Source organism: Triturus cristatus, chromosome 4_1 (assembly GCF_964204655.1).
Source record: "Triturus cristatus chromosome 4_1, aTriCri1.1, whole genome shotgun sequence".
Taxonomy (NCBI): domain Eukaryota; kingdom Metazoa; phylum Chordata; class Amphibia; order Caudata; family Salamandridae; genus Triturus; species Triturus cristatus.
The window spans coordinates 1,016,656,198-1,016,676,157 of NC_140585.1; the positions used below are offsets into that span (position 1 = coordinate 1,016,656,198).

Below are 19,960 nucleotides of genomic sequence, written 5' to 3' on the forward strand. Positions count from 1 at the left end.
GAAATGTGCTCTACTAGGATATTCAGAGAATCTGATATATTCAAGTTGTTTGATGTGTATTAAATATCATTTACTGAAACTGTTTTATACTATGTTACCAATACGACATGACTTTTTTCAAAAGGTGCTTTGTTCCCCTGGAAAAAAAGTGTTTTATCCAAGTGGTTGCATAAAACAAACCTGAAAAACAAAATCAAAGCTTGATGGGTGTTGTTAAGCCATCAGATACAGTCATAGCCATTCTGCAGTAACAAATCAGGGCAAAGCGAGCGTCTGACTAGAGTGTCAAATAGTACAGTCAAGGGATGTATGATGCCTGATCAATTGCTTTAAATCCCCGGAAGTTCATCCCATTTATAATCCAGGCAACTTACCATCCAATTCTCTCCCAACACCGCCGTTTGCTGGGCCCAAACGTAAGCAAAGCATCCCACAGATCGATATCCGGAGTCATACTGGGTTCAGACTGGGAATCAGGAGTTAAATTAGATGCAGACTGAAATCCTTCATCATCCGATTGGTCTATGCTTTGAGGAACCTTAGTATGAGACACAACAAACACTAGTAAAAATAAAACAGCAAATGTAATTTCGACAGTGACATCCCAAACAAATTAAAGGTGATATGATTAAAGCTCTTTACATGGGGAAGAAAAGGCCTCTGTAAGTTTGCACTGTAGAGACGCTTACATAAAGAAATCATGGGCAATTTACAATAATCCATGTACTATGGAAACTATTGTCAATTTCAATTTACTTTTCAGTTATTTGGATCAGTTAGCTATAGAAGCATCCTTTGCATGCCTAACAAGTGAAGAGATGAAATTAGGCTTAAATTATCACACAGTAACAAGGTATCATTTTCATATATTAAATCTATGAACAGAAAAGAGAGCCAGTAAAAGCTGGGGCTTATCCACCTTTCAACAATAGCAGTGGTTTCATTACATTATTATGCTATTAATTAAATCGACTGACATTCTGAGGAACGAATCTGATATACAACCGTACACATGTATGTGTATATATAAAGCCTCTGTACCTGCATTAAAGCTGTTAACCTGTTCTGGCTGTGGTCATCAGTTGTTGGAAGTCAACTTTCCGGGATGGCGTCCTCTTGGGGGCAACCTTTGTTTTGCGGATGTTAAGCGGCCCTGCCTGGCTGCGGGGACAGACCACTGTGGAAAAGCAGATCTATGGCACTCGAAACCAGGTGCCAAAGCAGAGCGGAAGGTCCGACACTGAAGGACGGATAAGGACAGCGCATTCAGTGTTTTCAACTTTGGGCAACCCACTGTGGTTGAATTTTAACTTTATGGAACATTGCGACACCCACTTGTGTTTTAATAGTGTAGAAACTGACAATACCATAATGCTTAGCGGTGAAAACACCCATCAGGACGTAAAGACACGCCCATGGGGGCGGGAATTCAATTTAAAGGCTATTAAGATTTCTACAATGTTGCTGTTCCCTGGGTTGTGAACAAGAAAGCAAGTTCAAAATGCGTAAAGCCTCTGTACCTGCATTAAAGCTGTTAACCTGTTCTGGCTGTGGTCATCAGTTGTTGGAAATCAACTGTCCGGGATGGCGTCCTCTTGGGGACAACCTTTGTTTTGTGGATGTTAAGCGGCCCTGCCTGGCTGCGGGGATGGACCGCCGTTGAAAAGCGGATCTATGGCATTCGAAACCGGGTGCCAAAGTAGAGCGGAAGGTCTGACTCTGAAGGACGGATAAGGACAGCGCATTCAGTGTGTTCAACTTTGTGCACCCCACTGTGGTTGAATCTTAACTTTATGGAACATTGGGACACCCACATGTGTTTTAATAGTGTAGAAACTGCCAATACCATAATGCTTAGCGGCGAAAACGCCCATCAGGACGTAAAGACACGCCCATGGGGGAAAACGGTGGCATTGAGACATCGCAAGGGTTACCTACTACAATGGAACGTGCTGTTGAGATAGCACACGTTGAAGGAATTGACATAAGCAGTGATACTTTGACTAGGTTCAAACCGACATCAAAGTTCACCCCTATCACCACAAGAGACTCTGTTGACGTATTCAATGAACTGGTGGTAAATGAAGTAAAAACCCTCTGTAAAACAATAAATGCAAAGAAAAAACCTTTTCCACAACAAGTCAAAAATTATTACAATCTTGTTGATAAATTGGCAAACGATAATGACTGTATTGTGCGCAATGCGGACAAAGGAGGTAATGTTGTTTTATGGGGTAGACAGAAATATCTTGCTGAAGCATATAAACAGCTCAACAACAGATGCAATTATGTAAGGGTAATAGATGATGCTATGATCAAATGTCATCTATCATATAATGCATCGCTCCAGGATTGGTATAGGACAGGGTTGATTAGTAATGAAGAACTGTCTTTTTAAAAGATCTGCAACCTTACTACCCCTGTGTTATACCTAATTCAAAAAATACACAAAGATATTGAAAACCCCCCAGGACGGACAATTATTTCGGCCATTGGCGGTGCGTTTGAGAGTACTTCAAAATATGTTGATTCCTTTTTATGCCCACTAGTGAGGAAGCTTCCATCATTTATCCAAGATACGGGAGACTTCCTCCAGAAAATCTATGATGTGCCATGGGAGAGTGATTTCTTATTAATGACTATAGATGTTACAACTCTCTATACGAGTATTCGGCATAAGGATGGTCTAAATGCTACCAAATTCTATCTGGGCAGCCGGCCAGTTAAACTTTGGCAGCATACACAAATGTTACTAAAAATGATAACAACTTGCCTTGAAAACAATTTTTTCTTGTTTAATGGTGAACTGTTTCATCAAGTGTGTGGCACTGCGATGGGCACCTGCTTCGCCCACAGCTATGCTAATTTGCATATGGGCTGGTGGGAGGAGCAGGTGGTCCAGGTAGCATGGCAAAAGGAACGGCAAGACAATATAATCCATTGGAGTCGTTACATAGACGATTTATTCGTCATGTGGAAAGACACGGAGAATAGTGCAAGGGAGTTTGTAAGGAATTTGCAAACAAATGATTTAAATCTCAACCTAACCAGTGTCATAAGCTCGAGTGAAGTTAATTTTTTGGACTTAACAGTATATGTCCAGAGTGGGAAACTGGAGACCAAACTTTACCGCAAACCTACGGATGGAAACACATTGCTTCATGCAACTAGCTTCCATCCGAGCAATTTGATCAGGAGTATCCCTATGGGGAGTGCCTCAGAGCAACGAGAAATTGCAGCAATACCAAAGACCTAGATATAGAACTTGCATGCCTGAAAACACGTTTTATGTCAAGGGGGTACTCGCAGGTTTGCATTAATGAGGAGGTTATGAAAGCCAAGAAGAAGTCTAGGGAAGAGATACTGTTCAATCCTAGTAGAAAGAAGCCAGTACTAACCAAAGACAGCAACAATTCATGTAGAATGATAACATCATATAACACCCAACATGTTAGGCTGAGAGGTATTCTGCTAAAACATTGGCACTTGATCTGCAACGATCCAATTCTGGGCAAACTAGTACAGAATAGGCCGCAGATCACTTTCAGGAAGGCCAGATCGCTCAAACAGGCTTTGGTCAGCAATGTCCTCCCTTCCATTACCAATAAAAAATCCACTTCAATGTGGCTTAGCCGTAAGGAGGGATTCATAAAATATGTCAAGTGTAAGGCCTGTGTGCATGGCAAAAATACTTCCCGCTACACACTTAGCCTATCCAGGGAGGAACAAAAGATTAAAGGATATTTTACTTGCACAACGGATTTTGCTGTCTACGTACTTCAGTGCCCTTGTGGTCTGAGGTACGTAGGTAGCACTATCCTCCCTGTGCACAAACTTGTTTTGCAGCATCTCAGGGCTATTAAAAATGGGGATAGATCTTACCCCGTAGCCCGCCATTTTGAGCAACATCATGGCAAAGACACTAAGGGTCTTTCTTACTTTGTTGTTGACACTGTTTTGCCTAATGTGAGGGGAGGCGATCGTGTAAAAAGATTAAGGAGATTAGAATCGAATTACATCATCAAACTTAACACCAAAATTCCAGAAGGTCTTAACATTTAAGAAGACCTGCACACTCACCTGTAATTGAGACTATTTTGCTGCTAATGAATTCCAATGTGTTGTCTTTAGCTGTTTTTAGAATTCACTAAATTTCACGAGCACTTTTTTTGCAACAGACCAACATAGTGAGTAATACTCAGAGATTAAAATAACAAGTTTGACACATAAGGGCAGCCCACATGAGCTTAATTTGTAATAATGTATATAGCAAAGAGATATATAGAGATATATAATTATGTATTTGAGTATCTTTTTCTGCTTTAAGGCAATTTGTAATTTTTAGATTAATTATCAATTTGTTATCTTGTGACAAGACAGCCCTTTATGTATGACAACACCCACTCGGGTAGAACATGAGATGGACATTGGTCAATATCAGTGTGATGACAGGAATCAATAATTCTATATGGAGGACTGTTCTCGTGGCATAATTATCATGGTAATGAGCGATCCCGGTGTTTATTGTATGCAACCAGATACTTAAGCATGTAAGTTTAATCTGTTTTTTAATTACAATTGTGCCCACTAGGGTCAGATATGAGGAGACCATTGGCCAATATCGCTGTGGCGACAAAAACTAACTATCTGGCTGGCTGCTTGCGTAGATTTGACATGATAACGAGGCATTCCGGTCTTTAATGATTTGAATATATTTTATTTATCTAAAATATGCAACCGGATGTTTAATACTATGTATTATATTTTATATTGCCTACAAGCTATTAATGTGCCCTTTGTGCTCGTAACCGTATTGCCGCTTTTTTTAAATGTAATATGTCATGTGGGTCAGATGAACAAACTACGAGTCTGTTGTTGTGCTCTATTACTTTGTAGTTCACATGTGACACTGGTGTTTGTAAAGTTTAGAATTTTTTATTTTTTTTGCAGAGTTTTATATAGCGCAAACTTGACCCGAGCGCTTTACATAGCACCAGTTACGTTACATGAGGACACACATTAATTTTTTGTTAGGCACGGGGAGATTAAGTGATTTGCCCAGAATCACAGGATGTTCAGCGTCATTACCGAGACTCAAACCCAGTTCCCCAGGTCCGAGGTCGAGCGCCCTAGCCGTTAGGCCAACGCCAACTCCTCTCCCAAATGACTGAATGGCTGATGAAACTTTATTTAATTGTTAGTGAGCAAGCCTGCTGGGCAGGTGAAACGCGTCTAACATTATCGGCTGACAAACATTATTTTGGCGTAAGGACACGGCGTCGACTCTCCTGTTGTGGGAAGTTGTGGTGAATTGCTCGGACCGTGCCTGAGAGGTCCGTCAACGTCGACGCGCTCTCTGTTCTGGTGGCGGTGGCTTCTCCTAGGCAAACGTGGAATATATATATATACAATGTGTGAGACGCTGGAGAGTGCACTTTTGCCTGTGGGCATTCAGGAGCAGATAGATAGATAGATAGATAGATAGATAGATAGATAGATAGATAGATAGATAGATAGATAGATAGATAGATAGATAGATAGATAGATAGATAGATAGATAGATAGATAGATAGATAGATAGATAGATAGATAGATAGATAGATAGATAGATAGATAGATAGATAGATAGATAGATAGATAGATAGATAGATAGATAGATAGATAGATAGATAGATAGATAGATAGATAGATAGACAGACAGACAGACAGACAGACAGACAGACAGACAGACAGACAGACAGACAGACAGACAGACAGACAGACAGACAGACAGACAGACAGACAGACAGACAGACAGACAGACAGACAGACAGACAGACAGACAGACAGACAGAGATATATATATATATATATGCTCCTGAATGCCCACAGGCAAAAGCGCACTCTCCAGCGTCTCACACAATGGCGTTATTCAGGTAAGGTAGGGATTCGTCTCCTGATACGATTGCAGTTCTCTTGTCGACCATTAAAAAGCCTGAGGAGTTTCTGAGCCGTAAAAAGCGCACCACCCCGAGAAGCACGGGGGTCCTGAGGCCCGAGATCTTTCTGAGCCACGCAAAGGAACCAGCGCCTTGTGGGATTATGTGTGAGGACAAGCTTCCGAGGCCCATCCAGGGCTTTTAATGACAGTTTTGAATTATTGTGTATCCATTCTGGATCAACTAACGTGACACAGACTACAAGGCCCAGAGAACATTGCGTACAAACACAGCTGTGTAGCCCATTGGAGGGAAAAGATAAGTATTTATGGGCGTGTCACGCACACAATCCTTTTGTCGAAGCCTCTGAAGACGAGCCATCAGCTCAGAAACGCGTCAGTTTTTTTAATGGTCGACAAGAGAACTGCAATCGTATCGGGAGACGAATCCCTACCTTACCTGAATAACGCCATTGTGTGAGACGCTGGAGAGTGCGCTTTTGCCTGTGGGCATTCAGGAGCTTTGATATATATATATATATATATATATATATATATATATATATATATATATATATATCCAAAGGATCGTTGCGAGATCACCGCTCTCCCTCCTCTCGACGCCGGTGCCAGCAGCGGTCGCAGCTCTGCTAATTACGTTTTCTACTTGGACGAGATCCGAGAATTCCCAGACAATAATCCAGCGGCACGCCAAAGGACGACACAATAAAGATTTTATTGTGTTTTTGTTTTTTATTGTGCCGCCCTTTGGTGTGCCGCTGGATTATTGTCTGGGAATTCTCGGATCTTGTCCAAGTAGAAAATAAATAAATATATATATATATATATATATATATATATATATATATATATATATATATATATTCACTGAAAAAACCATAGGTTTCACACATGTTATAGTTAGCTGGACATTTTACTGATAAAAAACCAATGAAATTCCCCCGTTATAGTTACTGTAGGCAACTATAACTCACGCGACCGTAATCCTCTGCTGATGCTAATACTGTATTTAGACACTTATTTGCCCATGTCTTCTTCCATTAAATTTTAGCTATACATATATTACAAATATTTTTTTTTCATAAAGACACATATGTCATCAGCAGAGGATTACGGTCGCGTGAGTTATAGTTGCCTACAGTAACTATAACGGGGGAATTTCATTGGTTTTTTATCAGTAAAATGTCCAGCTAACTATAACATGTGTGAAACCTATGGTTTTTTCAGTGAATTTGCAAGGTTTTTTAAATGCTAATTCCTAACTATAACGTGTGTGAAACCTATGGTTTTTTCAGTTATTTTTATTTTTTTTACCGTACGCTTACCGTAAGCTTACCGTACGCGTACCCCGTGATTTTTTTTAAAATCAATAAATGTTTTTTTTGTACTTTTCTGTCCTTCTTTGACCCCCTTACAAATGTTAGGGGGTCTGTAACTCTCCTCATTGCCCCCTTTCCTTGTTTTCACTCTTTTTTTTCCAGAGTGAAATACACAAAATGGCGGCCGCCGCTTCCTGGTTTCGACCGATTCGAATGTTTACTAAGATCTAAGAGCCAATCAGAATCGCGCTCGCGCACGCCACCATACGCTTACCGTAAGCGTACGGTAAGCGTACCGTAAGCGGGCTCAGATATATATATTGATTTAAAGGCTATTTTCTCAGAATCTACTGAACAGATTTACACCAAACCTACAAAAGGCACTTCCTTGACCTAGGGACTACCTCTCTGCCAAATTTTGAGTAATTCTGTTCAGCCGTTCGGGCTGTAGCTCGTTCTAAAGGTCCTATGGAAAAATGCATGGGAAAAACGCGTTTTGGGACCCCCCTTTTATCTCAGCCCCCGCTTGACGGATCCCCCCGAGACTTTCAGGGTAGGAGCGGAGCGTAGCGCCCCACCTATTTTGAGAAATTCGCGAGGATTCATCGACCGGCGCCAAAGTTATTCAAAATAGAATGTTGAGGTTTTCCTATGGAAACGTGGTCCTAACTATAACTACCTACTGGCGACCGCCAGTAGGTAATATATATATATATTTATATATCTCCACTCCGCTTTTCCCTAGTGCACCGTCGCACCGAAACAGGAACACGGACGCTTCAATCAGCTGTTGCTAGAATATTTATTTAGTTTAGCATGATGTGTACAAAAGGTGCTACTTCTATATATATATATATATAATCTGTATACTTAATATGTCAATACGTAAGAGAGGAAGATGGGAAAAGACTAAAGAGAGGATATTTTTTTTGCGCAAGGAACAATTATATAGTTCTTACAAACAATATATCTATTGCATATGAACAATAGTTCTCTTTAAAACGACATATTTTTGCTCCATAGCACAATTATTTTTTAGGCAGGAGTGAAAGGAGGGGACGCTGCCTACACTTGCTTGCCGCTATTTAACCAAAAGGTGTAACAGTTTGGAAAAACGCAGGGACAAAAGGAAAGTGCAGCATTTTGTTGGTTGGTTGTTGGTAATGATTTAATTAGGATCCCTCTCTCAATAATCACATTCTAAAAATCTTTCCTGCTTTAAAAGAATCCTGTTGGGAGAGGTCCAAGAAATGTGGATTACACCACTGAATGTAATTAGGCTGTCACGCTCCCACCTATGACACCTAAACGTAGGCAATAGCACTGGGATTCTCACCTCTCACAATCCAACAGATGGTCACTTGACTGTAATTTGTTTAGTTAAATATCGCTTGTAAAGCAGAAACGCCCACCAATTGAGTCTCAAGGTGCAAGAAAGGTAAATGCATATAAATTGCTTGCAGGCGCAGCATATAGCTATATGAATAATGACGTATTTTGCATTGATTTCTAAGAAGCAGCAAAGGCAGAATTATTTTCAAATACTGGGAAAGTGAAAGCCACAAAAAAGTCTGAGCTAATACCGAAAACCTTGACTATTTTACAGTGTAGAACCATCAGGAGGAACGTGAAACTGAGAAGAGCCATTTGAGAGGTTATTCTGACCAAAGCCAATAGTCAATGAAGACTTGCCAACATGGGGACAGCATGGCTGAGACATGGCATTATGGTATTGTTCTGAAGCATCTGCAGCCAATGAAGAAGGGAATCAGCCATGCCAAAGGAGATAGCATTGCTATAATTTAAATTAAAGTAAGTTCAAACGAGGCGGATACAGCTTCATGGTAGCCTTCAATACTAAGAAATGGCATGGAGCATTCTCCTCCAGAAAGTGCAAACACATCTCATTGCAGAGCCCTGGCTTCTAAATAGAAATGAAGGATAGATTATGCCCACAACAGTGGATGGAATAACAAAAACACACATAAAAACCTTAAAACAGAATGAATCTGCTGAATAAGCACATGGGAATTTAAAATCAAGGGAGGGTTAGCTACAAAACTTAAGCAAATCTTTAAATACTGCTGCACTGGTTTACACTATTGGAAAACAGTAAAGCAAACAATGTTTGGTTGAAGTAAATAAGCTCTATAATATCAAGTTAAAAGAAAGGTAAAATCACTTACTTTTATTGCAAGTCCAGAGAGGTCTGCACTGTCGGGCACTGGAGGCATGTCTAACTTTATGTCCATATCATAACTGCGGCTATGGACAAGGGCTCCAAACAGTGACACGCGGGTTTCTTTCTCAAATCGGTCACTCATTGGGTAATTTTGGGAGAAAAAGCCAATGTCAGGAAGACCGGTTCCAGGTGCAGACTCCATTATTTGAAGGGTCTTCTGTATGGTGTCACTCGTCTGACATTCTTCGTTCACGATGAATGCGCTGATGTCGGCCTCGAACATGCTCACATCATAGTAATCATATCCTTGATATTTTGGATTACGCCCCACATGTTTATTATGAAGGAAGTAGTCTTTTCTCGGGGAGCGAACCTGAGGAGGTCCAGTTCCCGCCAGCTGCACCAAGAGTTCAAGCACTGAGCTGATCTCTGTAAAAGGCCTGCAAGATGAATGTTCTAGCCTTTCCACCAGTGCCTCCATCCGGTCTGCTTCGTCTCCTCTACCACTGACCCTCAGGTCAAAGGACAGCATCAGGATCTTATTTTTCACTGGGAGTTTGGAATGGTTGGGCTGCAGCTTGCGGACCTCCTCTTGGAAGAGGTTTGTGAAGAGAGTCCCATATGCCAGCTTCTTCAGGTCTCGCTTAGCTTTGATCTTACTGACCCTTCGTCTGCCCAAACAGGCCTGCCAAGAGCACTCAGTCATGTGAGCTTCGCACAAGTCACCAAAGAGTTGGGTGATGCCTGCCATTCTTGCTGTGGACTCCATAGTGTTCGTTAGGATTCAAGCATCGTAGAACTGAATATTCGGTAAAGATTGTCCACACTTGATCTGTTTTAAAGTAAAAGGAATAATTATTTTAGCATGTACAAGATAATCAATTCTTTCTTCACAATGTAACGAGTAGCTAATTACGACAGGATCTTCTATTTAATACCAACAAAATAGGACATTTTTAATTATCACACTAACAAATGATCCACCCAGGAGAATTTCCCAGAAGCAGTCGAACCCAAATGAAAGAGACCATATTTCTTTATTTACTTTTTATTTTAGTAACAGGTAGGGGTGCTAGTGCAGGCTCAATAGCAGCAGTAACAGACACGGAAGGGTCAACATGTTTTTTGTTGTCTTGGTCCTAAGCAATTAGAATTATAGTACGCTAATGAGAAATAGCCACACAAAACTGACATTCTGTACAAAGCATCCATAATCTGCACATCACTTTGGAATACATCTTACTCTGGTCCGATAATAAGATGTGCAGAGCGGAATTCCCACGTGGAATGCACACCTGTGAGTGGGCTGGTGTTCCCACACTTAGATTTCATTTGTACTTGAACATTGGACCGGATTTTACAAGCCATAAGTTCTGACTGGCAAAAGCACCTTGAGAAAGGTCTGAACTGCAGTCCAGAACAGCTTTGCGTTCAAACCAAAGCCGAGGCATGAGGGGGTGGAGAGAGGGAGCGTATACTGCTGCTTCCTGCCAGGTACATCTTTACCTTCCCATCTCTCCACCACCCATTCCCTGCCCATCGGTCATTCTCTGGAGCACCAGGAGACATTAACCCTCGGCTCAGAGCATGGGGGAAAAAGGTCTGAGTCAAACCCTACAGAATCGCAAATTCTCTGCGGACCTGAAGCTGAAAAAATGGTTCAGCACACGTATTTCCCATTCCAGGGGTTTACCATGTAATTGCAGGAATTCCATGGGGCGATTCTGGCTGGTATCGTATATTCAGGCCACCCACAACTACTGCAAGGATTTCTGCATTACTCGTAATCAAGTCCTCATTGTATAAAAGGCCTTTTTCATACAATAAGGACTCAAATACAAATAATCTGGAATTCACCCACACTTTACTTGGAATTCATGACCATTCTTACTCCTGGGCACCACTGGTGTGACCAAGCAATCCAAAATTAAAAAAAAGTCAACGCTTATCTGTGACAAGTCCTAGCACACTCTCGCTGTGAAACGCCTAGAATGCAAGGAATCCTTGTTAAGTCGAAACCTACCACAACGCAGCTGTCTGGTTGCGAAAAGACTTCTTGTGGGCATTCTGGAAGTTTACCTAGGAATCAATTACACCCACGGCTTACCATTGGCGTTGTGGTTTGTAATTCACATTTTCTGGCTTTATATTTGCTGGCTTTGATTTAGGCTGCCCAGCATGTCTTCATACCTTCCATGGAGAAAAGCTTGTTCACTATCCCTTTTTAGGTCTCGCCATGCGTTGCAGCGCATGCGCTACTCGCTCGGCGAGACACATAGTGAGAGAGTAGATTTGAGAAGGGGACTTGACACCCCGCCCCTCATTTCCATTGGCTGGCGTCACCATTTATGCTAAACGGTGGGCTGCCATTGGAAAGGAGGTCTTTTTGTTGCCGCCCTTTCGTCTTTTCGTCCGGCCGATCCGGACAGGGTCGTCTGCTTTGCGGCTGTTGCGAAGCAATTTCTTATCTTTAGAGGGCCATCTGTTTAGAATTAGCAGTATCAGGTTACTTCAGCCGCGTGTTTATTTTTGCATCGCGCTTTCACTAAAAGTGAAAGCGCGATGTAAAGATAAACAAGCGGCTGCGAGCGCTTGTTAAAGGAAGGCTTTGTTATAAATTGGTTAACCTCTATATGCGTGCCAATTAATAATAGTACTCGAGTGACGTATTAGGTAATGCTCCTATCCGAGGTCCACAGCCTGCCTCATTTAAGGGGTCTCAGTTACGCAATTTGGACTGACTCTCAAGGTATAGACACTCCTTTGAACCACCCTTCAAGCACTGCGCCCCCAGTTTAAAACACCAGCTGCTGTTGGCTGCCCTTCATGCGCAGCACCCCCAGTTTAAAACACCAGCAGATGTTGGCTGCATTAACCGCTCAACTTTCTAATGGCAACACACAAATCTCAGCAGGAGGCACTGAAACCACTGAGCTTACCACAGCTCTGTGATATAGAGCTGGGGCTTTTTCATGGATATTTCAGACCTGTCTCTCGAACTTCCTGTCTGTCGGTTCACTTCACAGGGCCCCCCGCCCCCCTGTTGGTTCTCTTCACAGGACCCCCATACCCAGCTAATAACTCCCAACCCCCTACGGGAAAGCTAATTGCTTCAGCACAGAAAGGCAGTCCCATTAAACAGAAATCTGTTCCCTCTCAGAGAGGGGTCCGTGGTGTTTATTTATACCAGCCTCGGAGGGATAAAGCTGGGGGGCGGAGCACCTGGAACACAGACTTTCCGTGTGTGACTTCCCTAACGGCCCCCCTTGTCCCTGCCACTCATCCCGCCTTGTTCTTCAAGCATGCCAGGGGTAGAGATGCTGGTCTGTGAACCACAGAAAGCGCCCCCCACCCCTCCTCAGGTGCCAGGCATCATCCGGACCCCCCTCCTCTTGCCCCTGGTGAGGACTGGGAGCTTCATAAGCGCCCCTTGGTCTTCTGCCCCTGGCTGCAGTGTGCTGTCTGTCAGCGCACCAGTCTGAGGGAGATCGACAGACCGCAAAGAAAATTTTATCAAAACCGCATTGGAATAAAAGCTGCTGAAGGGCCCTGGGCTATACAGCTCAGGCGAACCATGTTTGCCTCAGATCAAATGTATCGAGAATAAGCGGCCACGCCGGGCACAATGGCAAAGCAAGGATGCCAGGGGACCCTGGTGCAAGAAAGGAAAATCGCCCCTTTGACTGCTGAGGGGGCAGTAAAATACAGCAAATAGCAGGATTCAGTGCCCCCATCAGGGCTCTCGGATGGTGCCACTGCACCTGCTGCACCAATGGTAGCCGTGGCCCTGGTCGACCATTGCCAACGTCATTGAACTTGGTCAATACATGTTTATGGAGCGCCTTGTTGCGTAGTTGGTAAGCCTTGGAAATGCCAAGCTAATATTATTGCACAATCTATTGGCACTCAATGTATTGACGTCAGACTGCCCCCATCCCGGGATTCAAATGGTGTTGGCAGGAGGAGCTGCGCTGACAACATGTGTAAAGCGCTTTAAGCAGCATGAAAGAGGGGGAAAGAGCTGTAAACGGGGTGCGACCATAGTACGTATTTAAGAAAAACCCACAAGATGCGTGATGTGTGTGTCTGAGGCCACCGTCAAATACATGTGAAATAGAATTGTGTGAAAAAGTCACAGAGCCTAACTAGGCAAACAATAAATGGAACAGCATGCAATAAGCGATTTTATTTAACAGTGTAAATTACTTCATTACTCTGGCCATAACCAATAAAAAGCTTAACACGGTTAATTTAAATGTAAGTGCCCAATGACTGCTCCCTACGCCTGCTCCCCACGCCTTCCCATAAAGTTAACTGAATAACAACATAACTTTATTATTCAGTTTGCATGAAATAGCCTGGGACACCAGTGGTTAATGACAGAATCCGCCCTGTCACTTCTAGTGCCACCTGGAAGACTTCCGGTCACAATGCAGCTCTGATCTATAACGGGCAAAGGCAGTTTTTAGGTCTCGCCTGAGGTCTCCCTACTGAGTACCGCCTTGTCTCATTTGGTAACCTCCCATGGCGACTCCCCGTTATGTGTGTTGTTGCTCGGTAGGCTCTGATTACAGCCTCCGAGCCCTATTTTCTCATATAGCGTTGTCCTCTCTGCTGTTGCAGGCAGGACACGCTCTCTCCTAACACTTTAAAAAAAAAAAAAAATTATAGCAATAGGTCTTGTATTCGCGAGAGTTTAAGCTACTGGCATTGTAAATGACAATGCCTTTTATTTACCTGTTTTAAAAACAGCACATACATAAAAGCCATTGTCATTTACAATGCCAATAGCTTAGAATCTCACAAGTGCGAGACCTTTGCATTGCAAATGCTTGTTGTATTCTGTCACCAGTCCACTTTTCCGTAAACAGGCCTTTACATTTTGTTCTTACCTTGTCACATTTGCTGTGCGTTCAAACACAGAGGTCAAATGACAGGCTCTATCTTAAGAGGGAGCTTGGTGTTTACTTTTCTTTCTTGGACTTCAAAGTGAGAGGATTTATATGACAATCTTGCCGGGTACTGGGGGAAGAAAAGTTTTCTGTAGTACACACAAAATTTAAATGTCTGAAAATGAAGTGTGCACATATTTCAGAATATATCAGAATTAGGAAAGCACAAATGAAGCACTTTTTTCTAATTCGCTGGTGTGGTGAAAACAAATATTTTAATACGATCAAAACAAATCAGTACACTAGGTGAAGCCATTCCACACATTATATCATTTGTATTGCTCTATAGTTTTATCAGTAAAACTGTATGTGCAAATGCAATGGTCATTTCAATTGATAATATGTGTTGTCTGTAATGGAACTGCGCTACCACACCATGCATACTCTACACTATGCCACTTTACAGACTCCAGTCTAGTCCACTCTATGCCCCTTCTGTCTATGCCCCTCCACTCTATGCCCCTCTGCAAAACTCCACTCTACGATACTCCAGGCCACTCTACGACACTCCAGGCCACTCACCAACACTCTATGCCACTCTACAGCACCCCATGCCACTTTACATCACTCTATGACACTTTACTCCAGCTACGCCACTCAACTCTAAGACACTATACGTTACTCCACTCTGACACTATACGCCACTCTTCTCCACGCCACTCTAGTCTATGCCTCTCCATGACACCCTACTACAAACTTTCAACTATGCTGAATAGCAGCCATGCTGGCGTACAGCATGGCTAAAACACATAGACAAATCCAATAACTCTTGCATAGGTGTGTGTGTGTGTGTGTGTGATGTATTAGCTCGAGAGCAGCTGAGTGCCACATAGGGGGCAGAGATCCCATACAATGAAAGAGGAGGTAGGTGGCATGTTCAAACTATTGTATAAGGATTTCATGTTTGTTGAATCATCTCCACCCCAGGTTGGCCCAAGTTTCTTTCAGAATATAATACAGAAAATAATTTTTATACAAGAAGCACAACAAAAATTAATTAGCTGCCCTGAAGAAAGTTTTGCAATGAGCTGAAGTCAATGGTGCAAAGATTCAAAGAGTTCTGCTTGCTTCTGTGCCATGCTCCAAATCTCCAGTGCTTTTCCAATATCTCTCTCGGCCAGATCACAAAGGTGTTACTTTCTTTTGAGCAAAGACAGCTACCACTACAGCTTCCAATGTGTAGAAGATTGTAATCTGGAACTGGTCTACAAGGGCAAAGGGGGTCTGAAGGCCAAACTATTGACATGGTGATTGAAGTCAGCAGTGAATGCAAAGTCGAAAAGGATAACCTCAGTGCTCAGATCTGCCCTCAATTCAGAAATTTTTCTATTCTGAAAGGCAAGAATTTCCTAATGCATCCTGAACTGCCCACTAGTACCTTCAGAGGTCTTACCAATACCTTCTCCAGCATGACACACTCTGGGCTCAAAGCACATTTTTCAAATGATCTTGCTATTGAATCGCAAGACAAATATGCACAGAAGGTCCCTCACCTACCCTACACACAAATCCCGCATGATAGAGATGTTTGCAGAAATGTTTTTTCAAGAATTGTGATGACAATGTGACTTTTTGCAAGAAAGGACTACCTGCTCTTCAACTGGGCTGTCATTATTACTATTGTCTCTTTGCTTTCTGCTATCATAACCATGTCAGATTTGTAGCACTATCTTCTTGGCCTCAGCTATTTCTAGCTTTCCCATAGATGTATAAAACAGATGGAGTATGGTCACGTTCTTAACATGGAGGTGAAAAGAGCGCAAGGGGGCGCCGGACCAACATGGCCGCTTAGTGGTGTGGCTCCAAAAGCACGGCCCCGTCTTTCTCTGCCTGCTCTGTCCCTAGCTTCCCTGGCCGGGCTCTGGCGGGCGCATCGGGGCACGGAATAGTCCCGCGTCCTTGGGGCCAAGTCTGAAGGGATCCGGTCCTCCCCGGGCACCGCTAGACGACATTGAAGCGGGCGCGGACGCGACGCACCTGGAGCAGAGCCCGGAGACGGTGGCTACTTGAGCCCGCGGCGCCCACGAGGTGTCTGGGCCCTGGGCCTCCGGCGGCAAAGAGGGGGACGCTTGGTGGCGGCGATCACGGGGGGCTCCCCCCCCCCACCCACCCACCACGAAGCGAGAGCCACCCCCGCCTGGAAGACCCTACAAGACGGTGAGGGAGTGGAGCTGATTCCCGGGGGAGGCCTGACATCAGGAGATTCCCGGTGAGTGCGGCGCCGTGGAGGCGGGCAGCGGGGCCCTTGGGGCGGTGCGGGGAACTGGCGCTCCCTCGCCTACCTTCCCCCCCCTCGTTGATGCTGTCCTTCCGAGGGTGCTTGTCCCGGCCCGCGAGGGGGCGCTGCGGGGGGTGAGGCTGTCTCCGACTATCGGGCCGCGGCCGGCGGTCAGGAGGCCTGGCTCCATCTCCCCCCCCATCCGTCCACGCCCCGGGGAGCCGCCCTGCAGTGCTTGGACACCAGCTAGGGGCGAGTGGGCACTGAGGCCCCACTGACAACGACGGCACTGGCCGTGGGCAGTGGATGGTGGTGGCGTACCACCCTGGACTCCGACGAGCCGCGGATCGGCGGCGGTGCCTAGGGGCAGCTCGGCTGTCATATCGGGCAGCGCCCCGGGAGGTGATTTGCGGGGCCTGTGCCGGCGGGCTGTCCAGGCGAGTGGAGGCCCCGACTACACGCTCTTCCTCCTGCCATCCTGTTCCCCGGTCTTGGTGGGCTCGCTGAGACTGCGGGGACCACCGGCGGGTGCGGCTGTCCCCCACCGACTGGGGTGGGGCCACCATGGGCAAGGACAGGACCTCCAGACCGACACCTGCGGCCACCCAAACCAGGATTGAACAATTTACGACCTCCGAGAGGGGGGACTGGCCGGACCGGAGAGGCGGCCTAGGCCCCTGCTACAGATCTGGCCGCCATCTTGCAGGCCATCAACGCATCCCGCTCCTCCCTGGAGGGTATGGTAGGGGAGGTCAAAGTGGATGTTGCCCTAATCCGACAGGACTTACGCAATGCTACCACCCGCATCTCTGAGGCCGAATCGAGAATCTCGACTGCTGAGGATGACATCCGCCAGCTGCAGGATCAAGTACGGGAGCTCACCACCCACTCTAAGGAGCTGCATCGCCGGGCTGAGGATGCAGAAAACCGGGCCCGCCGCAGCAACCTCCGCCTGGTGGGGTTTCCGGAGGGGGCTGAGTCGGGCCTGGCAGACGACTTTTTGGTTCTGGTTTAAATCCTGGATGCCTGCGGACAGCCTGTCGGCCTGGTTTGTTGTTGAGAGGGCCCACCGCTCCTTGGCTCCTAGGCCTCCGGGGGCACCCCCCCGCCCCTTCATCCTAAAAATCCTTAAATTCAGGGACAGGGACGCAATTCTCCGCGAGGCCAGACGTGCTGAAACTCTTACTTACCAGAATCATAATATCATGATCTTCCCGGATTATACTCGGGAGGTCCAGGAGCTGCGGCGGTCCTACACGGAGGTAAAACAGAAGATGCGGACTCTGGGCCTCCGGTATCAGCTCCAGTTCCTGGCCCGCCTCCGGGTCATCTTTCAGCACAAAGCCATATTTTTTGATACGCCTCAAGCAGCTTGGACTTGGCTGACGGAGGAACATCCACTGCATCGATCTGGGCAGGGCTCACCGACGATGAGCCGCAGGGGGCAGGCTGTGTCCAGACTGTCCAGACCCCATCGTAGGAGGCGCACAGTGCCCCAGGGGCGCGCGGGGGGGGAGGTGGTGGCCACATGCTCCATGGGACGGCCGCGCCGGGCTTCTGGAGCTTCACCTGCCTCCTCGGTCGCCCCTGCCAGTCCCGTTGCTACTGACCGCCGGGCCAAATCCCCCCTGCGGCTGGGCTCTGCGGCTCCGCCTGCTGCTCAAATGGACACCTCAGACCTTTCCCGCAGTCCAGTTATCTGACTCTCTCTTGCTGGAGGTGGTTTGTTGGGGGGATGGGGAGTGGTCTACCGGGCTGCCAGTGCCAGTATTTGGACTTCCGTGCTCCACTTCAGGGATAGCTCTCGGCCAGGGCAGGGGATTTAGTCATGATCCGGTCTGTTGGGGGTCCACTAAGTGCTCAAGCCCGAGCGTTCTAGCTTGGTAGTTGTTCTTTACAGTTAGGGCGACAGATGCTTCCGTTTTTGAAGTATAGGGTGGCGGGTGGGGGGTTGGGGTTGTTTTGGGGTTGTTTCCTTCTCCTAGGGAGGATTATGTTGGTTGGAGATCTCCTCCTCATGGTTGTTGTCCTACGGCATCATTGCGGTCCTGACCTGCCCGCTGACCTGCTTAAACGGTGTCTCTCTCCTTGGGGAGTCCCTGCCCCTGCGTCCCCTCTGGATTCGTTGCTAGGGTCGCGCTCTAGGGACACCCCCCTTCCACGTGCACTGGATGCTCCTGCTTGGGGCTATGGCTGACACTACCATTCCTAAGGCCGCCATGCGTATTTTGTCGTGGAATGTCAACGGCCTTTTGGACCGTTTCAAGCGCATGGCAGTCCTCAAATATGCGCAGCGTATGGGGATTGACGTCCTTCTCCTGCAGGTGACCCATCTTCTTGGCAATAAATGCCCCTTTCTTGCCCGTTACGGCTACGATAGGGTGTGGCACTCGGGCTTTGCTAGGGGTTCCCGGGGAGTGGCTATCCTGCTCAGGCGAACCTTTCCCTTTGTTCCTGCCCAGGTGCATTTCGACTCCCAGGGTACGGCTGTTACAGTTTGTGGTACTCTCGAGGGGCGGTCCCTCACCTTTCTATCCCTGTATGCGGCACCGTCCCAGTTGCAACATGTCCTCTCATACTCTGCAGACTTGCTTCCAACACTCCCGGCGGGCGCGCTCGTCTTGGGGGGGGATTTCAACGCTGTATACACGCCCAGCATGGATGCGATGGGCCCGATCTCCCTTGCCAGAGCTGCCCGCGCGAAGCAGCTATCGAGCTGGGCCGAGGCCCAGGGTCTGTGTGATGTATGGAGGGTCTGGCACCCGCAGGCCCGCCAATACACCCACACCTCGGCGGCGCACCACTCGCACGCTCGGATTGATTTAATCTTTGTCCCATCTACCGAATGCGCAGGGGTTCAGGATGCCCGCATTCTTCCTAGGGGCCTCTCGGACCATTCTCCGCTGCTTCTGGCCCTCGGCCCGCCTCCCTTTTTTGCCCGCCCGGTGTGGCGCTTGAATGCTTGGTTCCTTCAAGATAAGGACTTTCGGAAGTCGGTAGGAGCTGAGATTTCTAACTACTACCACCACAATGTGGGCTCTGTCTCTTCCTCGGCCGTCCTCTGGGAGGCTGGGCAGGCGACTATTAGGGGAGCGGCCAAGGGCCTCGCACAGCAACAACGCCGGAGACACCTCCAGCAGCTTACTGAGTGTGAAGCGCAAGCCTTGGAGCTCGAGCGCGATCCGGAGGCTTTGAATGATGCCGGGCGGGCACGGCGACTGGCCTTTCTGCGGGACGAGATTCGCATGCACTCCATGGAGGCGGCGAAAACTCTATGGCGCTCCTTGGTGGCTCGGGTATACGGCTGGGGAGATAAGAATGGTGCTCTTCTCCACCGGCTGGCTACGTACC

General features: G+C 46.3%; 1 protein-coding gene across 1 annotated transcript in view; it reads right to left on the reverse strand.

The window, feature by feature from the left end:
- The window catches only part of TUBGCP6 (tubulin gamma complex component 6), a 492,321-nt gene that overhangs the window by 457,790 nt on the left and 14,571 nt on the right, over positions 1 to 19,960 (reverse strand). The window contains exons 2-3 of the mRNA XM_085653952.1: positions 9,444 to 10,271; positions 375 to 538 (exon numbers count right to left, since the gene is read on the reverse strand). Coding sequence (XP_085510078.1) covers positions 375 to 538; positions 9,444 to 10,208 — 929 coding nt within the window. The 5' untranslated portion in view covers positions 10,209 to 10,271. The remainder of the gene's footprint in view (positions 1 to 374; positions 539 to 9,443; positions 10,272 to 19,960) is intronic.